The sequence below is a fragment of the Microcaecilia unicolor genome, chromosome 5 (assembly GCF_901765095.1).
Source record: "Microcaecilia unicolor chromosome 5, aMicUni1.1, whole genome shotgun sequence".
Lineage (NCBI taxonomy): Eukaryota > Metazoa > Chordata > Amphibia > Gymnophiona > Siphonopidae > Microcaecilia > Microcaecilia unicolor.
Window position 1 is genome coordinate 70,978,036 of NC_044035.1, and position 19,650 is coordinate 70,997,685.

The following is a 19,650-nucleotide window of genomic DNA, read 5'->3' on the forward strand; positions in this document are numbered from 1 at the left end:
TAACTCTAAAAGGGATAGCCTAATACTCTTTCTTTTTGAGCTGGTATTTACAGAATGCCTGAGAAATGCTTTATAAATTGAAAAGTAAATTTATTCTGGCTTGATATCACTGAATTGATAATGCAGAAAAAAGTGTATTTCAATTCAAATATTATACAGATTATTCTCTTCTTTGATGCTCATAAAACAGTCTTTTTTTTTGTTGGTTGGTTTAGATTGCTGCTTACTAGTCGCAGAAGAGTGTAGTGACGAATCAATGTTTTAGTGACAAATGGATACAGACTGCATTCCTATAGAAAGTCAAGCATTTGGAGATAATTTGAGCAATGAAACTCACCAAATCATTAAGAAGAAATGTCCCCATGATTCTAGTGTATCTGATGAGATTAGGGGCATTATAGATAACATAATGTCTACTTCTTCGAGCACTTTGGACCTTAGTAGAAAGCAACTTCACCATATTAATGAAGACCTCTACATAGCTTCTAACATTAAAGTAAGTTATGTGAATACTTGCATTTACATTTGTAAATTAATTCTACTCTATGCTCTTCCATTGCTAATAATTTTTTTCTTTTCATATTTAAATTTATTTCTGTGTCTGTACAATATATTTTTACTTAATTGTTGAATATTCTTTTGTTCAGAATAAGGTCAAAGGTAAAATCAGGGAGAATGTGTGCCTTTTTTTGTTTGCTCAAGCTAAGTATTTCAGAACATCAAAATTTATTTTTTTTCCCAAGGGCTCCCAAACTTTTGAACAAGAATCTAGCAGTCCCTGACCCTCAAAGGCCTATAGATAAGGGTCTCAATTGTATGTAAAATAATGCCTATCAAAAAATGTTCAAAGTGGTGTATAACATTATTCAAAATCAGATACAAATTGCTTCACCAAACAGCTTACAATCTAGAATCTATTTACAAAGCTGCATATTGTAGCAATTATGCTACTAGTTATCAATTAATTGGCAATAATGTGAGCTGCAAAGGGTGGTTAATTAAATCTAATAACACATCTTAATTAATGTGGGATTTTATTTTACCGCAATGCATGAAAATAATAAAGAAACGTGAAGCATGCAAATGCATGCAAAGTAGCTCATTATGCAAAATAAATAGTGCAGCCTGCAATAAACCTCACAATCTGTGTTAAACATGGAAGGACCAACATGTCAAGAGAGAGTTTGAAAGAGACTTCAAAGTACTTACTGCTTGCAATACTGACACTGAACCATGTTGCCGCTGAAACCAACTCAGTAGAGATGCCACACATGTGTCTAGCGTACTTAGAAGCCCTTTTCCTAAGCCGCGTAGGTGCCTACGCACGCCCAATACGCACCAAATTGGAACTACTGCCCAGCTACCACATGGCCCAGGCGGTAATTTTATTTTGTATTCGTGACCACTACGCACCACAGAAAATTTGCGGTATGCAGCCCTAACCGGGAGGTAATCATATTGTACATGTGCTGACGATTACCTCCCGGTTAGCACGTGAGACCTTACCGCTAAGTCAGTGGGTGGCAGTAAGGTCTCGGGCCCAAAATGGGTGCACGTCAATTTTCATTTAGCCACATATCCATTTTCGGCCAAAAAAAAAGGCCTTTTGTTCAGGCGCACTGAAAAATAGACCTGTACGCGTCCAATACATGTATCTACAACAGCACAGGCCATTTTTCGGCGCACCTTAGTAAAAGGACCCGATAATTTGCCGCTTTTAATTACAAGTAAATGTCCAACAGACACTGAATTCATAAAGGATCCTGTGCACGTTCCGATAAAAAATCTAAAAGACATACTAATAAATTAAAAAGGCTAAAGGTGGTGAGGTGGGGGGAAAAAGGTTTTGGAAGGGAAGGCAAGAAGGGAAGGAAAACACGGGGAATAGGAAAGAAGAAAGAAAGGGAGGGAAACAACAAGAAGGGAAAAAGGGGACAGAACTCAGGAATAGCATGAGTGATGAGAGAAGAAAAAAAAAAGATAAAAAAGGAAAGGGGAAAGAGAAGAGGGAAGAAGTAAATGAAGGGAGAAATGGGAGAGGGAAGAAAAGGGGAGGGAAAGGGAAGGAAGGAGGAAGGAAAGGGGAGAAGTAGGGGAAGGAAAAAGGGAAGGCGAAGGAGGGGGAGGAAAAGGAAAGGGGCTAAGAAGGGAAAAGGGTAGGAAAAGGACAAGAAGGGGGAAGGAAAGGAAAAGGTCATGAGGGAAGGAAGGGAAATTGGAAAGAGGGGGCAAAATATGGAAGAAGGCAAAAAGGAGGGAAGAAATCAATAGAGAAAATGAGGAAAAGGAAGAAAAGAAGAAAAAAGGGGAAAATAATAGGAAGAGGGATAGAGGAAGCGTAGAAGGAAGAAGAAAGAAAATAGGAGGGGGAGGGAAGGAAAGAGGAGAGGGAGAATTAGAAAGGGGAAGGAATGGGGAAAATAGAAAGTAAAGGAAAAGGAGGGGAAAAGAAGGCGAATGGGGGAAGAGGGAGGGGTAAAAAAAGCAAAAAGAAAGAAAAAAAGGGGGAACAGAATTTTGAAAAGAGCGTAGAATAAAGGAAATTGTGCACACTTAATAGTTATAATAAAGATCTAAGATCTAATTTTGAGTTCAAGCCTGTAGGTTAACAGTATTAAACTCAAAAATAAATCTCTGTTTCTCCTGTAGCAACATTATATCTGTATCACCACCCTGTCATCTGGACTGCAGCTGTTTAAAAAAATAACATAAAACTGAAAATCATCGATGGAATGTCCTAACTTATTCCAATGTGAAATAAGAAGTGCAGATGTGATATTCCTAGAAATACAGCTCCTATGTTCAATCAGTCTCGTTTTGATCATCCTTTTTGTTTTTTCTATGTACAGCAAATTGCAGGGGTAGATGATAACGTATATATATATATATATATATATATATATATATATATATATATATATATATATATATATAACCAGGGTGAAGTTACAGTTCATAGAATGATTGAGTTTTATAGTTTTATAAGAGGCCCTTTTACTATGCAGCAGTAAGCCCACTGTGGGCTTACTATGCGGCAATCCGGAATTACTGCCAGCCCAACATGGGCGCCGGCGGTAGTTCTACCCCCAGTGCGCAGCATTTCTCGCACTAGCGGAAATATTTGAAAAATATTTCTGCAGGGGGTTACTCTGCGGTAATTGGTGCTACCCAGTTACCACCAGGTTAGCGCGGAAGCCCTTATCACCACCTCAGTGGGTAGCAGTAAGTGCCCTCTGCATGGCCACATGGTAAGTGCAATCTTACTGCATGACCATTTCTTTTTTCGGCCTTTTTACCCACTGCGGTAGAAAAGACCTCAGCGCGCGTCAAAAATGGCCGCACAGGGCCATTTTACCGCAGCTTAGTAAAAGGGCCTCTTTGTGACTGAAAGTGTGAATTGGTTAAAAGTGAGCAAGTGTCTACAGACAGAACAAATCCCACATTTGAATGTCCAGTGTGTCTCATAACTTCTACATCCCTATCCAGGAACTAACCTTTCCTTCAAAGTTTTATTACAAGAATAAGCAACAACTGGGTTTTTGTATCCTTAAAACAGTTATGTGATTCAATAATATGCCAATGTTTTTTTAATAAGACACTGTATATTATGAGCATAGTGAGAAAACAAAGTGCAGATAATGTCTGGCTTGGCTTTAATAGGTTTCACTTGCAATAAAGAGTCACAACATTGAGCCCTAGCTTTATTGAGAGGATAACCTTTCTGTTGAAAATATCTGGCCATTTTGATAGCTTGTAAATTGAAGTCCTGTAGATCAGAACATAACCTTCGCAGTCTTAAAAATTGACAGTAGTGAAGATTGCTCTTCAAACTTCTATTGTGAAAGCTAGTGAAATGAAGGTATGAATTCTTATTCGTGGGTATTTTATAAACAGTAGTGGCTAAACCATAGCATGTCTTTTTATCAGTATATCTAAATAAGGGATCTCTGTTGCATTATAAATCATTTTGAATTTGAGGTTAGGGTATCTAGAGTTTATCTAAGCATTGAACTGTAAAAGTATATCTAAACTGCCTTTCCAAAGTATAAAAATATCATTGATGTAATTTCTATACATCTTAATCTTGTTGCTGAATGAATGGTCATCAAGGTATGTTTGTTTGAAATTGGCAACATACAGTGGGGGAAATAAGTATTTGATCCCTTGCTGATTTTGTAAGTTTGCCCACTGACAAAGACATGAGCAGCCCATAATTGAAGGGTAGGTTATTGGTAACAGTGAGAGATAGCACATCACAAATTAAATCCGGAAAATCACATTGTGGAAAGTATATGAATTTATTTGCATTCTGCAGAGGGAAATAAGTATTTGATCCCCCACCAACCAGTAAGAGATCTGGCCCCTACAGACCAGGTAGATGCTCCAAATCAACTCGTTACCTGCATGACAGACAGCTGTCGGCAATGGTCACCTGTATGAAAGACACCTGTCCACAGACTCAGTGAATCAGTCAGACTCTAACCTCTACAAAATGGCCAAGAGCAAGGAGCTGTCTAAGGATGTCAGGGACAAGATCATACACCTGCACAAGGCTGGAATGGGCTACAAAACCATCAGTAAGACGCTGGGCGAGAAGGAGACAACTGTTGGTGCCATAGTAAGAAAATGGAAGAAGTACAAAATGACTGTCAATCGACAAAGATCTGGGGCTCCACGCAAAATCTCACCTCGTGGGGTATCCTTGATCATGAGGAAGGTTAGAAATCAGCCTACAACTACAAGGGGGGAACTTGTCAATGATCTCAAGGCAGCTGGGACCACTGTCACCACAAAAACCATTGGTAACACATTACGACATAACGGATTGCAATCCTGCAGTGCCCGCAAGGTCCCCCTGCTCCGGAAGGCACATGTGACGGCCCGTCTGAAGTTTGCCAGTGAACACCTGGATGATGCCGAGAGTGATTGGGAGAAGGTGCTGTGGTCAGATGAGACAAAAATTGAGCTCTTTGGCATGAACTCAACTCGCCGTGTTTGGAGGAAGAGAAATGCTGCCTATGACCCAAAGAACACCGTCCCCACTGTCAAGCATGGAGGTGGAAATGTTATGTTTTGGGGGTGTTTCTCTGCTAAGGGCACAGGACTACTTCACCGCATCAATGGGAGAATGGATGGGGCCATGTACCGTACAATTCTGAGTGACAACCTCCTTCCCTCCGCCAGGGCCTTAAAAATGGGTCGTGGCTGGGTCTTCCAGCACGACAATGACCCAAAACATACAGCCAAGGCAACAAAGGAGTGGCTCAGGAAGAAGCACATTAGGGTCATGGAGTGGCCTAGCCAGTCACCAGACCTTAATCCCATTGAAAACTTATGGAGGGAGCTGAAGCTGCGAGTTGCCAAGCGACAGCCCAGAACTCTTAATGATTTAGAGATGATCTGCAAAGAGGAGTGGACCAAAATTCCTCCTGACATGTGTGCAAACCTCATCATCAACTACAGAAGACGTCTGACCGCTGTGCTTGCCAACAAGGGTTTTGCCACCAAGTATTAGGTCTTGTTTGCCAGAGGGATTAAATACTTATTTCCCTCTGCAGAATGCAAATAAATTCATATACTTTCCACAATGTGATTTTCCGGATTTAATTTGTGATGTGCTATCTCTCACTGTTACCAATAACCTACCCTTCAATTATGGGCTGCTCATGTCTTTGTCAGTGGGCAAACTTACAAAATCAGCAAGGGATCAAATACTTATTTCCCCCACTGTATAAGTTACACTACCACTAATAACCAACTTTGCCTGATATTGATGGTGCACCAATCAATATAGGCCGAAAACACTTTCATTAAATAAAATGAGCCTCAAACTTCCCGGTTCATTATCACTTTAACTGACACCCTCAATAGAGTCCACTTCTATCATAGGCTCACTTAAGCAACTGGAAGGAAACCCAGTGAGAAAAAACCTCAAAAATATTCTTTTTTTTTAAATTTTTTTATTTATAGAATTTTATAATACATAATATTCAATCTTAAATAATAATACACAATATATGCAAATCTTCATCATGAATAAAGTAGAAAAAATATAGAAATAAATTCACAAATATCGACCACAAAATCAAAGTAATCTGATCCAAGAAACAAGAAAAATATATATATTATTCTAACCCTAATAGCTAGATTTATCCTCATAACTAATAAACCAAAGACTGCGCCAAGCTCTAGCGGTTTACTCCAAGTTGCTATACAGTGTTACATTCAGGTCTAAACTTGCACAGTTATATCCTCTCTACTTTTTAGAAAATCCTCCAATTGTTTGGGTTCAAAAAACTGGTACTGTTTTGCTTGCAATAATATCCTACAAACACAAGGAAATTTCAACAAAATATTTGCTCCAAGGGCTAAAACTCTTGGACGCAATACAAGAAATAGTTTATGGGTTTTTTTGGGTTTCCCTAGACAAGTCTGGGAAAACCCTAACTTTTGAACCCAAGAATAAAGAATTCAAATGTCTCAAAGACAGCCTGAGTACTGTGTCTCTATCTAACTCCAAGGCAAATGTTACCAACAAAGTGGTTCTTTGTGTAACCACTTCTAATGATGATTCCAGGAATGCCGTCAAGTTCATTGAGTCTTGAGGGTTCAAATTTTCTGGAATTTTACCAGTAAATTGAAGATAATATGCTCTTGTAATAGGTGGCAATGAAGTATCGGGCATCCCCAAAATCTCCACCAAATATTTCTTAACCATTTGTACAGGAGAGATTAAAGGTGATTTTGGAAAGTTTATAATACTTAGGTTAAGTCTCTTAGACTGATTTTCCAAATATTCCATGCGTCTAGAAGCAAAGTTTCTTTCTTTAATCAGCGATTGTTCCACCAGTTCCATTTTCTCGTGTTTAACAGAAAGACTTTTTACTTCAGTAGCATGGACATCATTAATTTGCAATTGTTTTAGTGCAGTCTCAGCCAAAACCTTAATGGTTTCAGAATTTTTTTAAATCACTGATTGTAAAGTTGAGAGGGTCGTGAAGTTCAGATCCCAAAGTGACTCTAAAGTCACTACAGCAGGTTTTCCAAAATTCCCCTCAAAAACCGGGATAGGTGCTTTAATCGCTTGTTCCAGGATACTCACAGCTGAAGAAACCACAACAGGAGCAGCACTTTTCTCTGGTATATTCAAGCGTTCAGCTTTTGAACCGGCTGCAGGCGGGTTCCCTCCCTGTACGCTCCCTGCATCTCCAGGAGTTGAAGCGCCAGGACTCCCCCGAAGACTCTCGCTTCCTGGTTGAGGGGGCGCTGCACGTAAAACAGGGCTCAAAGAAGCCCCGTCGACACTGTCGGTCAGCTCCAATGGGCTGACTCCAGCAGCAGGAGTAGAAAACATCGCCGAGCCAGACGCGATTCTGAACTGCTCAAGCGTCGGCTGTTGGAGCGGAGGTTTCCCGCCAGGGAGAGAGGGAGTCTCCCTGACTTTCCCTCGTCTCTTACCCATCTGACCGACAGGTAAAAACGCTCTTTCAGGATCCACTAGAGCCCGTCTCAAAACGCATCTGTTAGCGTCAGTCACAGAGTCACCATCTTGGATTCAAGCCCCTCAAAAATATTCTGAGGAAAAACCCAATGGCTCAAAAAAAAAAAAAACCCTCTCGGTGTTTAAAAATAGATTAGTATCAGTTCAAACAGAATTGGTGCACAATCACAACCTTTTAACCAAAAAGTTCCCAAACATTTTCAATATATACTAAAGAAAACCTATGAAATGTTGTGTTCATGGAAAAAAATCCTGGAGAAGGACCACGATTGACTGGCAAAGGTACAAATAAGAATGGAGTGGATATAGCATCGTTCACGGAAGAAAGTGTTTATGAACAATTTGAAAAACTGAAGGTGGACAAAGCCATGGGAACAGATGGAATCCATCCCAGGATATTGAGGGAGCTCAGAGAGTTCTGGTGGGTCCTCCTAAAGATTTGTTTAATAAACCCTTGGAGAAGGGGGAGGTTCCTTGGGATTGGAGAAGAGCAGATGTGGTCCCTTTTCACAAAAGTGGTGACAGAGAAGACGCTGGAAACTACAGGCCAGTAGGCCTTACTTTGGTTATTGGAAAAGTAATGAAAGCGATGCTGAAGGAAAGGATAGTGAATTTCCAGGAAGCCAATAGGTTACAAGATCTGAGACAATATGGTTTTACCAAAGGTAAATTATGCTAAATTAATCTGATTGAATTCTTTGACTGGGATCAAGGATGTGTGCTAAATATAATCTACTTAGATTTCAGCAAAGCTTTTACATGGTTCCTCATGGGAGGCTCTTGAATAAACTTGACAGGCTGCATTTAGGACCCAAAGTGGTGAACTGAATTAGGAACTGGTTGACAGACAGACGCCATAGGGTTAATGGAATTCACATCGGAGGAAGGAAAGGTGAGTAGTAGAGTGCCTCAAGGATTGGTGCTGGGGCTGATTCTATTCAGTATATTTGTGAGTGATATTGCTGAAGGTTTAGAGAGTAAGGTCTGCCTTTTTGCAGATGATACAAAGATTTGTAACAGAGTGGACACTCCAGAGGGAGTGGAAAACATGAAACAGGATCTGCAGAAGTTAGAAGAATGGTTTAATGTTCGGCAATTAAAATTCAATGCAAAGAAGTGCAAAGTGATGCACTTAGGGAGTAGAAATCCAAGGGAGACATATGCGCTACGTGGTGACAAGCAAGTATGCATAAACAGGGAGAGGGATCTTGGGGTGATAGTATTAGTATCTGAGGATCTGAAGGTGATGACACAGTGTGACAAGGTGGTGGCAGTAGCCAGAAGGATGCTAGGCTGTATAGAGAGAGGTGTAATCAGCAGAAGAAAAGAGGTGTTGATGCCCCTGCACAAGTCATTGGTGAGGCCTCACCTGAGTATTGTGTGCAACTGCATCTCAAAAAAGATGTAGTGGAATTAGAAAAAGTACAGAGAAGGGCGACGAAAATGGATGGGACGACCTTCCTTTGAGAAAAGGCTAAAGCAGCTAGGGCTCTTCAGCTTGGAGAAAAGACGGCTGAGGGGAAATATGATAGGGGTCTATAAAATAATGAGGGGTGTGGAACGGGTACATTGCCATACTGGGAAAGACCAAAGGTCCATCAAGCCCAGCATCCTGCTTCCAACAGTGACCAATCCAGGTCACATATACCTGGCAAGATCCCAAAAAAGTACAAAACATTTTATACTGCTTATCCCAGAAATAGTAGATTTTCCCCAAGTCCATTTAATAATGGTCTATGGACTTTTCCTTTAGGAAGCTGTCCAAACCTTTTTTAAACTCCGCTAAGCTAACCGCCTTTACCACATTCTCTGGCAACGAATTCCAGAGTTTAATTACACGTTGAATGAAGAAACATTTTCTCTGATTTGTTTTAAATTTACTACATTGTAGCTTCATCGCATGCCCTCTAGTCCTAGTATTTTTGGAAAGCGTAAACAGACACTTCACATCTACCTGTTCAACTCCACTCATTATTTTATAGACCTCTATCTTATCTCCTCTCAGCCGCCTTTTCTCCAAGCTGAAGAGCCCTAGCCGCTTTAGCCTTTCCTCATAGGGAAGTCGTCCCATCCCCTTTATCATTTTCGTCGCCCTTCTCTGCACCTTTTCTAATTCCACTATATCTTTTTTGAGCTGTGGCGACCAGAATTGAACACAATATTCGAGGTGCGGTAGATGTGAATCGCTTGTTTCCATATCATCATGCTGATCAATCCATAGACTGGTGGGTTGTGTCCATCTACCAGCAGGTGGAGATAGAGAGCAATCCTTTTGCCTCCCTATATGTGGTCATGTGCTGCCGGAAACTCCTCAGTATGTTCTCTATCTCAGCAGGTGGTGGTCACACACAGCAGCAGCTCTGGCTAGGTCTCCAAGCCTAATTCTTAGGTTTTGTTGAGTACCTGGGGTTGAGGGCTCTTCTTGAGCAAGTGCAAACCTGGTGGTGCCAGGTCCCTCCTTTTATCCCCCCTCCCGCTGGCTCCGTTAAAAAAAATAAATAAAATTTTTGGACGTCCTTTAAGGGCGTTTATTTCAACGTTTATATCAGCGTTTATTGCAGCTGCTCACTGGGACACCAGTTCGTTACAGCTCGGAGCGAGAAGCAGGTAATTTTACCTTTTTATAGCGGGCAGGGGGTTCCCCGTTCGGTCTCCACGTGGCTTATGGCGTCGGAGGGTGAGGGCGCGAAGATTCGCTCCCCGGACCGCGTGTGTGCGTCTAGCGGGGATGCGGGGGTTTTCAAAGCCTGAATCGCCTTTGTTGGGCATCAGTTTGGAGTCCGGTCAGTGTCCCGGTTCTTCCTCCGGTGCGGCAGTTTTCCCCGCCATAAGCGCCCATCCCCCGCTGCTCACCCACTCCATGTTGACCGGCCACTCTGCTCGAACGGTTTCTTCTTGGGCCGCCCTCGAGCTGGGAGACGTTAATGCTATGGTCGCCCTTGATTCGGGCGACGGCAAGAAAGCGGCGAAAGTTAAGCGCCATTCTTCCCACGCAGCTCCTTCTCGGAGTTTCGCGCCCGATGCCATTTTGGATGCGCAGCATGCTTCTCCCCCGCTCTTGCGAGCGCTGGTTGAGGGTGCGTCTAGGGCCGTGGCCCAGGCGGCAGAAGTGCACAGTCTAGGGGGTTTCTCCCCTGAGTTCTTTTTGCTGCTGCATCAGGCTTTTCTTATGATAAATGCTGCCCCGGCTCCCCCCTCTGATCAGGGGCTGAGGCCTCCGGAAGCAAACGCCCTCAGGTGGACTTCCAGGCCCTAGAGGACTCTGTCTCCTCTGATGTAGATGAGGGCAGCGTATCTGAGTTCTCCCAACGGTCCTTTGGGGATTCCTTGGAGGAGATGGATTCCCGCTTGGATGGAGCGAATGAACCCTCTGCAGCACGGATCTTTTTCGCTCAGAGGATTTGCCCAACCTGTTAGTGCAGGCCGTGAGCATTTTGAAGAATTCCTCTCCGGAGGACGTCTCTCCCTCAGCTTCTGTTGGCTCTGCCATTATGCGGGGGACTAAGCGCCCGCCTAGAACCTTCCACGTGCATGAATGCACACCTTGATTTCGGCTCAATGGGATTTCCCAGAAGCGAGCCTTAAAGTGGCTAGGGCTTTGTCTCGCCTCTATCCTCTGCCTGAAGGTGAACGGGAGGCCTTTCTTGGGCCTACCGTGGATTCTTTAATCACTGCGGTGACTAAGAAAACGGCATTGCCGGTGGAAGGTGGCACGGCCCTAAAGGACGCCCAAGACAGGAGTTTGGAGGCGGCTTTAAAGTCGTCCTTAGAGGCGGCTGCTTTAAGTTTACAGGCCTCAATTTGTGGCTCCTATGTGGCCAGGGCGTGCCTGACGCTTGCGCAGCGGGCTTCCCCCTCGGATCCTTCCTTGAGGGCTGATTGGCCAGCCCTGGAATCGGGCTTGGCCTACTGGGCAGGCTGGCTGTGTGATGTCTTGAGAGCCTCGGCTAAAGGTATGGCTCAGACAGTCTCGGCACGGCGGTGGCTTTGGCTGAAGCATTGGTCTGCTGACCACGCCTCTAAGTCTCGCCTGGCTAAGTTGCCTTTTAAAGGCAAGCTGCTCTTTGGGGTCAAGCTGGACAAGATTGTAACCGATCTCGGCACGTCTAAGGGCAAGAGGTTACTGGAGGTCAGGGCTCGGGCCAATGGTGCCCGCCCCGGTTCCTCCAAAGGACGTTTTCAGGAAGCCCGTTGGTATTGCCCGGGCAAGTCGAGCTCCTCTGCCCCCTCTTCCATCAAAAGGAATTTCTCCCCCAAGCAGCATTCCTTTCACAGAGACCGCCGTCCCGGAGGTGCCCTCTCCGGTCCTCCCCCAGGGTCTCGTACCCAATGACGGGGCGCTGGTCCATGGCCCAGAGCAGATTGGAGGATGCCTATCCTCATTTCTGGGCGAGTGGACCAGGGTAACTTCAGACGCTTGAGTGCTGGAAATCATCAGAGACGGCTACAAGCTAGAGTTCTGCCGACCCTTAAGAATCGGGTTTGTGCACTCTCCCTGCAAGTCTCCGGTCAAGCTGTGGCAGTGCAGCAGACTTTGGACAATCTGATTCGCCAGGGTGCGGTCGTTCCGGTGCCAGAAGATCATCCTGGCAAGGGACGTTACTGCATTTACTTTGTGGAACCTAAGAAAGGAGGTTTTGTCCGGCCTATCCTCGACCTCAAAGGGGTCAATCGGGCTTTGGAAGTTCGGCACTTCCGAATGGAGACTCTCCGCGGCAGTGCAGGCAGGGGAGTTCCTGGCATCCTTGGACATCAAGGAAGCTTACTTGCATATTCCCATCTGGCCTCCTCATCAACGCTATCTGCGTTTTGCAGTTCTGAGGACACTCCCAGTTCAGAGCCCTCCCTTTCGGGTTGGCTACTGCTCCGCGGACCTTCTCCAAGGTATGGTGGCCATCACGGCCTTCCTACGCAAGAAAGGAGTACAAGTCCATCCTTATCTGGATGACTGGTTGATCCGAGCCCCCTCTTATGCAGAGTGCGGCAGAGCTTCAGACCGGGTGATTGCTCTTTTGAGCTCACTGAGGTGGATCATCAACTGGGAGAAAAGCCAGCTGCGCCTGACTCAGTCCCTGGAGTATTTGGGAGTTCGATTCGACCCCCAAGTGGGCAGAGTGTTCCTGCCAGGCAATCGGATTGTCAAGCTTCAGGCTCAGGTGGACAAGTTCCTAGCAGCCTCTTCTCTTCGGGCTTGGGACTATGGGCAGCTGTTGGGCTCTATGACGGCCAGGATGGAAGTAGTGCCCTGGGTCAGGACCCATATGAGACCTATACAGCTCTCTCTGCTGCAGTGATGGACTCCAGCTTCGGAGGATTACGCTGTGCGCCTTCCCTTGGATCCAGCGGTGCGCAAGGCGCTGAGCTGGTGGCTGAGGCCAGACAAGCCGTCCACAGGAATGCCTCTTGTGACACCGGAGTGGGTTTTCGTCACGGCAGACGCCTCTTTGTGGGGCTGGGGAGCCCACTGTTTGGGAAGGACAGCGCAGGGGCTCTGGTCCCTTGCAGAGGCAGAATGGTCTATCAACCTCCCGGAACTCAGAGCCATTCGGTTGGCGCCTTTGGAGTTTCTCTCGGGCCTGGCGCTGAAGCCAGTACGGGTCCTGTTGGACAATGACATGGCTGTGGCCTATGTCAATCGCCGGGGAGGTACCAGGAGCGCCCCTCTAACCAAGGAGGCCATGAAGCTATGCCTGTGGGCGGAAGCAAACCTGGAACCGCTGTCGGCGGCCCACATTGCGGGAGTCATGAATATTGCTCAGGCGTTCTTGGACATCATGAAGCGCTGGGGCCAGCCGAGCCTAGATCTGATGACGTCTTCAGCCAATTGCCAAGTGCCGCGCTTTTTCAGCAGAGGATGGGACCCTCGATCTCTGGGAGTAGATGCTCTTCTCCCACAGTGGCCGACACAGGAGCTCCTCTTTGTGTTCCCGCCTTGGCCCATGTTGGGCAGGGTGCTAGGCCGGGTGGCAAAGCATCCAGGCCAGATAATCCTGGTGAGTCCGGATTGGCCCAGACGTCCCTGGTATGCGGACTTGATCAGGCTCTCAGTGGACGGACCTCTGCAGATGCCAGTGGAGCGGAGCCTGTTGCATCAGGGTCCCGTGGTGATGGAGGATCCCTCCCCCTTTGGTCTTGCGGCCTGGCTATTGAGTGGCAGCGTCGGAGCAAGCAGAGCTTCTCAGACAAAGTCATCACCACTATGCTGAGAGCGAGGAAGCGCTCTACTTCTACTGCTTACGCCAAGGTTTGGCGTACCTTTGCATCGTGGTGTGAGGCAGGCTCACTTTCTCCCTTCACTGCTCCAATTTCATCAGTGTTGGCGTTCCTGCAAGAAGGTCTGGAAAAAGGCCTGTCGCTCAGTTCCCTTAAGGTCCAGGTAGCGGCTCTTGCTTACTTCAGGGGTCACCTGAAGGGTGTTTCCCTGGCATTGCAGCCAGATGTGGTGCGCTTTCTCAAGAGAGTTATTCACCTGCGCCCTCCTCTGCACGCAGTGGTACCTGCGTGGAATCTCAATCTGGTGCTAAGAGCCTTGCAGAAGCCGCCTTGTGAACCCTTGTCGAGGGCATCTCTGAAAGAATTGACGTTGAAAGCAGTCTTTTGGTGGCTATCACTTCAGCCAGACGAGTTTCCGAGCTCCAGGCGCTATCATGTCGAGAGCCCTTTCTGCAGTTCACTGAGGCAGGAGTGTCTATTCGCACAGTGCCTTCCTTCCTGCTCAAGATTGGTCCTCGCTTCCATGTGAATCAGCAGCTCTGTCTACCCTCCCTTTGTAGGGAGGACTACCCAGAGGAGTACTCTGCTCTCAAATATCTAGATGTGAGACGAGTCTTCATCAGATACTTGGAAGTGACCAATGATTCCGGAAGTCGGATCATCTGTTTGTGCTGTTCGCAGGTCCTCGTAAGGGTCTGCAGGCTGCCAAGCCTACAGTGGCACGATGGGTCAAGGAACCCATTGCAGCGGCTTATGTGGCCGCAGGGAAGGTGCCGCCTATCCAGCTGAAGGCTCACTCCACTAGAGCACAGGCGGCCTCGATGGCAGAGGCCGGGTCCGTCTCCTTGGAAGAGATTTGTAGGGCGGCAACTTGGGCATCGGCTCATACCTTCTTCAGACATTACCGCTTGACTGTGGCTGCTCGGGCGGAGGCCCGGTTTGGAGCTTCAGTGTTGCGGTCAGGGATTTCTGTGTCCCACCCTGGGTGAGTACTGCTTCGGTACATCCCACCAGTCTATGGATTGATCAGCATGATGATATGGAAGGTAAAATTATGTATCATACCTGATAATTTTCTTTCCATTAATCATAGCTGATCAATCCATAGCCCCTCCCAGATATCTGTTTATATTTATATTCTGGTTGCATTTCAGGTTCAAGTTTAGTCTTCAGTTCCTGTTCAGGAGGACTTCGTGTTCAAGTTTTTTCAATTGGATTCTTCAGGAGTTGAGACGATTTTGTGTTACAGTGAGCTGCTGCATTCCTCTCCCCTCCGTTTTATGGGGCTGGATTGAGACCTAAATTCTGCCAGCGCTCCCTCCCGCTTCGTGCGGCTGTAGGGCAGCTTTGTACCCCTCCCGCTTCGGCGGTGTTAGGGTCAGTCAGCTCCTCCCGCGGTTGCGGTTGCAGGATAAGCCAGATCCCCCCGCATCAGCGGGTGTGGTGTCCCTCCCCCGCTCCGCTGGGATGAGCTGGACGGATTCCCCTCCCCCACTTGTGTGGGGATGAGCTGGGTTGATTCTCCTCCCCCATTTCGGCGGTGGTGAGCTGGGCAGAGTGTCCCTTTGTGGGTGTAATTCTCTAAGTGCTGAGTCCTGCGGATGGAGCTTTGATATTGACATACTGAGGAGTTTCCGGCAGCACATGACCACATATAGGGAGGCAAAAGGATTGCTCTCTATTTCCACCTGCTGGTAGATGGACACAACCCACCAGTCTATGGATTGATCAGCTATGATTAATGGAAAGAAAATTATCAGGTATGATACATAATTTTACCTTACTCTTTCCAAAAATACTAGGACTAGGGAGCATGCAATGAAGCTTCAAAGTAGTAAATTTAAAATGAAAAGGAGAAAATATTTCTTCACTCAACTTATAATTATACTCTGGAATTCATTGCCAGAGAATGTAGTTAAATCATTTAGCTTAGTGGGGTTTAAAAAAGGTTTGGATAGCTTCCTTAAAGAAAAGTCCATAAACCATTATTAAAATAGACTTGGGGAAAATCCACTGCTTACCGTGTTTCCCCGAAAATAAGACACTGTCTTATATTTATTTTTCCTCCCCAAAGCGCTCTAGGTCTTATTTTCGGGGGGATGTCTTATTTTCTGGGAAACATCGGTCGCCCCCCTCCCCCCCACCCAAGGTCGCCGGGCCCCCCCTCCGTCGCTCCCGGAACTAACCTGAAGCTCCTTTCACCTTCGCAAGTTCGGATTTGGATTCGAAGCAGCAGCGCAGCAGGGCAGACCTCTCCTTCCTTCCGTGTCCCGCCCTCACCTGACGTAACATAACGTCAGGCGAGGGCGGGACACGGAAGGAAGGAGAGGTCTGCCCTGCTGCGCTGCTGCTTCGAATCCGAACTTGCGAAGGTGAAAGGAGCTTCAGGTTAGTTCCAGGAGCGACGGAGGGGGGTCCCGGCAACCTCGGGTGGGGGGGGGGGGGCAACCTCGGGTGGCTCTCGGCGGCCCTGCTTAAAAAAAAGTTTGGTAGGTCTTACTTTTGGGCGGATGTCTTATATTTTAAATTTGCAGGAAAACCCCGGTAGGTCTTATTTTCGGGGTAGGTCCTATTTTCGGGGAAACACGGTATTTCTAGGATAAACCGCATAAAATGTATTGTACTGTTTTAGGATCTTGCCAGGTACTTGTATCCTGGATTGGCCACTGTTGGAAACAGGATGTTGGGCTTGATGGACCTTTGATCTGTCCCAGTATGGCAATACTTAATTTATGTACAGCGCTGCGTAACCCTAGTAGCACTCTAGAAATGTTAAGTAGTAGTAGTAGTAACTTGGCTGATGTACACATCTTAAAGCTGTATGTACTGTGCAGTGCCCTGTGAAAGTGTACAGACTGCATTTTACTCATTATAGGAGTTCACTGTTGCATGCATGCAGTCTGGCTTCATGAATTTTCCATTTCACTTTTTTCCTGAAAATTTCTATTTTAGTATGTGAACCCTTATTTGGTATTTGGTGAGGGTATGTGTTCTCTGTATGTAACAGAAGTGAAGTGAAGGATTCTACTAATGTATTGTTTCTGCACAGAATGGAGGTATAGCAGTCTGACTTGTTCTGTTTTTTTCCAAGAAATGCACTGATGTTAATAGTACTTGATGTAATATCTCTAATGCTGGCATTTAAATCCTAGCAGTTACTGTTTTTCTGGTATGGCAGGTTTGTTATATAGGTTCTGTGTTTGTGTGTCTATGTACCAGATTTTCATTCATTCTGGTTGCCACACACCAGTACACGTGTATGTTAATGCACATTGTCTTTTTTTTTAAGTTAATTGTATGTCAAAGGGAGGAGTAGAAAGCATATCTGGAGGAGTGGCCTAGTGGTTAGGGTGGTGGACTTTGGTCCTGAGGAACTGAGTTCAATTCCCACTTCAGGCACAGACAGCTCCTTGTGACTCTGGGCAAGTCACTTAACCCTCAATTGCCCCATGTAAGCCGCATTGAGCCTGCCATGAGTGGGAAAGCGTGGGATACAAATGTACACAAAAAAAAAAACAACCTTCTAACTGGAAGGAACAACATTACTGAATGGATGTAGTCCTATGGTGCAATGCTGGTTGTGACTGTGGTATAAAAATAGTAATTAGACCAATATTTTGTTCATAACATGCAGATATGTACTGCTTTGGGTGATATTATCATTTTTTAAAATTCAATTTTCGAAGATGTCTTCAACCTCCCCAAGATGGCGGCGGTGCGAGTAGCTTAACCGGCCACGCTCAGGAATCCGCAACAGTTGATTCTAGCGTGAGCGTCTTACCCGTTGTTTGGATGGGGAAGAGGAGAGGCAAAGTCCGGGAGGCTCTCCATGTCTCGGGCGGAACGCCCCAGCTACACCAGACGAAACTGGAGCGATTTGGAGTTCTAACCGGTCTCGGAATGGCGTCCACTCCTTCTGCCGGAGCCGGCATCTCGACGCTGGACGACAGTGTAGACGGGGCTTCCCTGAGCCCCGTCGAATGTGCGGCGCCCCCTCAACCCGGAAGAGTTTCTCTCACTGCAAGCCCCGTAGCCGTACCTCGTGGAGGAGAAGGGGAACAGGGAGGGAGCCTGCAGGAGAGATCATCTGGTGCCGAAAACTTGGGAAGATCGGGTTTGACAACAGCTCACGTGTTGTCTGAAACAGTGAGTACCCTGGAGCAAGTTTTAAAGGCCCCTCTACCGGATTTTTCTATGGGGAGAGTGTTGAAACCTGCCGTAGTGACTTTAGAGTCACTGTGGGACTTGACCTCTACGACCCAATCTGCACTACAAACTTTAATTCTTAAAAATATGGAGACAATTAAAGTTCTTTCAGAGACTGCGTTAAAACAGATACAAACTAGTGAAACTCAAGCCTCTGAGATTAAAAGACTGTCTGAAAAAACTGAAAAGCTTGAACTTGTGGAACAGATGTTTGTTAAAGACAAGTGCTTTACTCAAAGACGCTTGGAATATTTAGAAAATCAATCAAAGAGACTAACTTTACGGTTCATAAATTTTCCTCGGTCCCCTTTGATTCTCCCAATTCAAATGGTTAAAAAATATCTAACAGAGACTCTGGGAATGTTAGAAAATTCATTGCCACCTATAACCAGAGCTTATTATCTTCAAGCTGGTGGTACGCCATCAGAAAACTTACAAGGACAAGGAGCAATGAATCTTACTTCATTCCTTGAGTCGTCTCTTGAGGTTATTACACAGAGAATAACCTTGTTGGTAACCTTTGCGTTGGAAATAGATAGGGACGCAGTACTCAAACTTTCCCTAAGACACTTGGATTCTCTGTTTCTAGGTTCAAAAGTTAGAGTCTTTCCGGACTTGTCCAAGGAGACTCAAAAGAGACGTAGGATGTTTTTGTTGTTACGATCAAGGGCACAGGCAATCGGTGCTGATTTTCTGTTGAGATTTCCCTGCATATGTAGAATTAAATTTCAGTCTAAACAATATCAATTTTTTGACCCTAAGCAGTTAGAGGATTTTCTTATAAGCAGAGAAGAGGTCGATGTACAGGTTTAGTCACATATGTAACACTGTAAGGCAGGCTTGAGTGAACCACTCGGGAATTAAGCTACTTTTTGATTTTGATTATTTCTTTGTTGCTTAATTATTAAGTATGTCATTTCTTTTCTTGGGTCAATTACCTATATAGTGGTCGATAGTAGAAATATTGAATAATTGACTTAAAAAAAAAATTTTTCTTTTCCTTATAGTTGATTTTTCTGATTTGTGTATTAGCATTCATATGTGTATTATGATTGTTAAAAAATTATAAATAAAGAATTAAAAAAAAATAAAATTCAATTTTCCAAATTTATATACATATCAGCTTCCTTTTTATCCATAAACAAAGTATTGTGTGTGTGGCAGCAGGGGCATAGCCAGACACTCAATTTTGGGTGGGCCTGGGCCCAAGATGGGTGGGCAGAAGAACCCTGCCCCATTCCACAGGTGATTTAGTCCCTCCTTCTCTCACCTGCATGCCATATATGGTCTCTCAAACATCCCCCCTCTCCCGCATACCTTTTAAATAGCAGATTTTCACCGGCAGTGAGCAGCAACTAATACACACTGCTCATGTTGGCCCCACAGCCTTCCCACTGATGCAACTTCCTGTTTCCGCATAGGCAGGAATACATCAGAGGGTAGGCTGTGGGGCTGGTGCGAGCAGTATGTATCAGTTGCTGCTTGCTGCAGGCGAAGATCTGCTATTTACAAGGTATGCAGGAGGGACAGATGTTGGGAGTTTTCAGCTGGTGGGGCTTGGGAATCCCTACCAGCCACATCATAGGTGTGCTGCTACTGGGTGGGCCTGAGCCCAAAGTGGTTGGGCCTGGGCCCATCCAGGCTCACCCTTGGCTACGCCACTGTGCGGCAGTAAGTTAACTTCTGGCCCTGTCCCCACCTCCACGGTTCACTTCCATCCTGGCTCCGCC

The 19,650-nt window shown here is 45.6% G+C and overlaps 1 protein-coding gene across 3 annotated transcripts in view; it reads left to right on the forward strand.

Annotated features, from left to right (window-relative positions):
- The window catches only part of LRRC27 (leucine rich repeat containing 27), a 253,824-nt gene that overhangs the window by 48,784 nt on the left and 185,390 nt on the right, over window positions 1-19,650 (forward strand). For all 3 annotated transcript variants that reach the window (XM_030202987.1, XM_030202988.1, XM_030202986.1), the window contains one exon: window positions 216-496. In XM_030202987.1, the coding sequence (XP_030058847.1) occupies window positions 272-496 (225 nt within the window). In that variant the 5' untranslated portion in view covers window positions 216-271. The remainder of the gene's footprint in view (window positions 1-215; window positions 497-19,650) is intronic.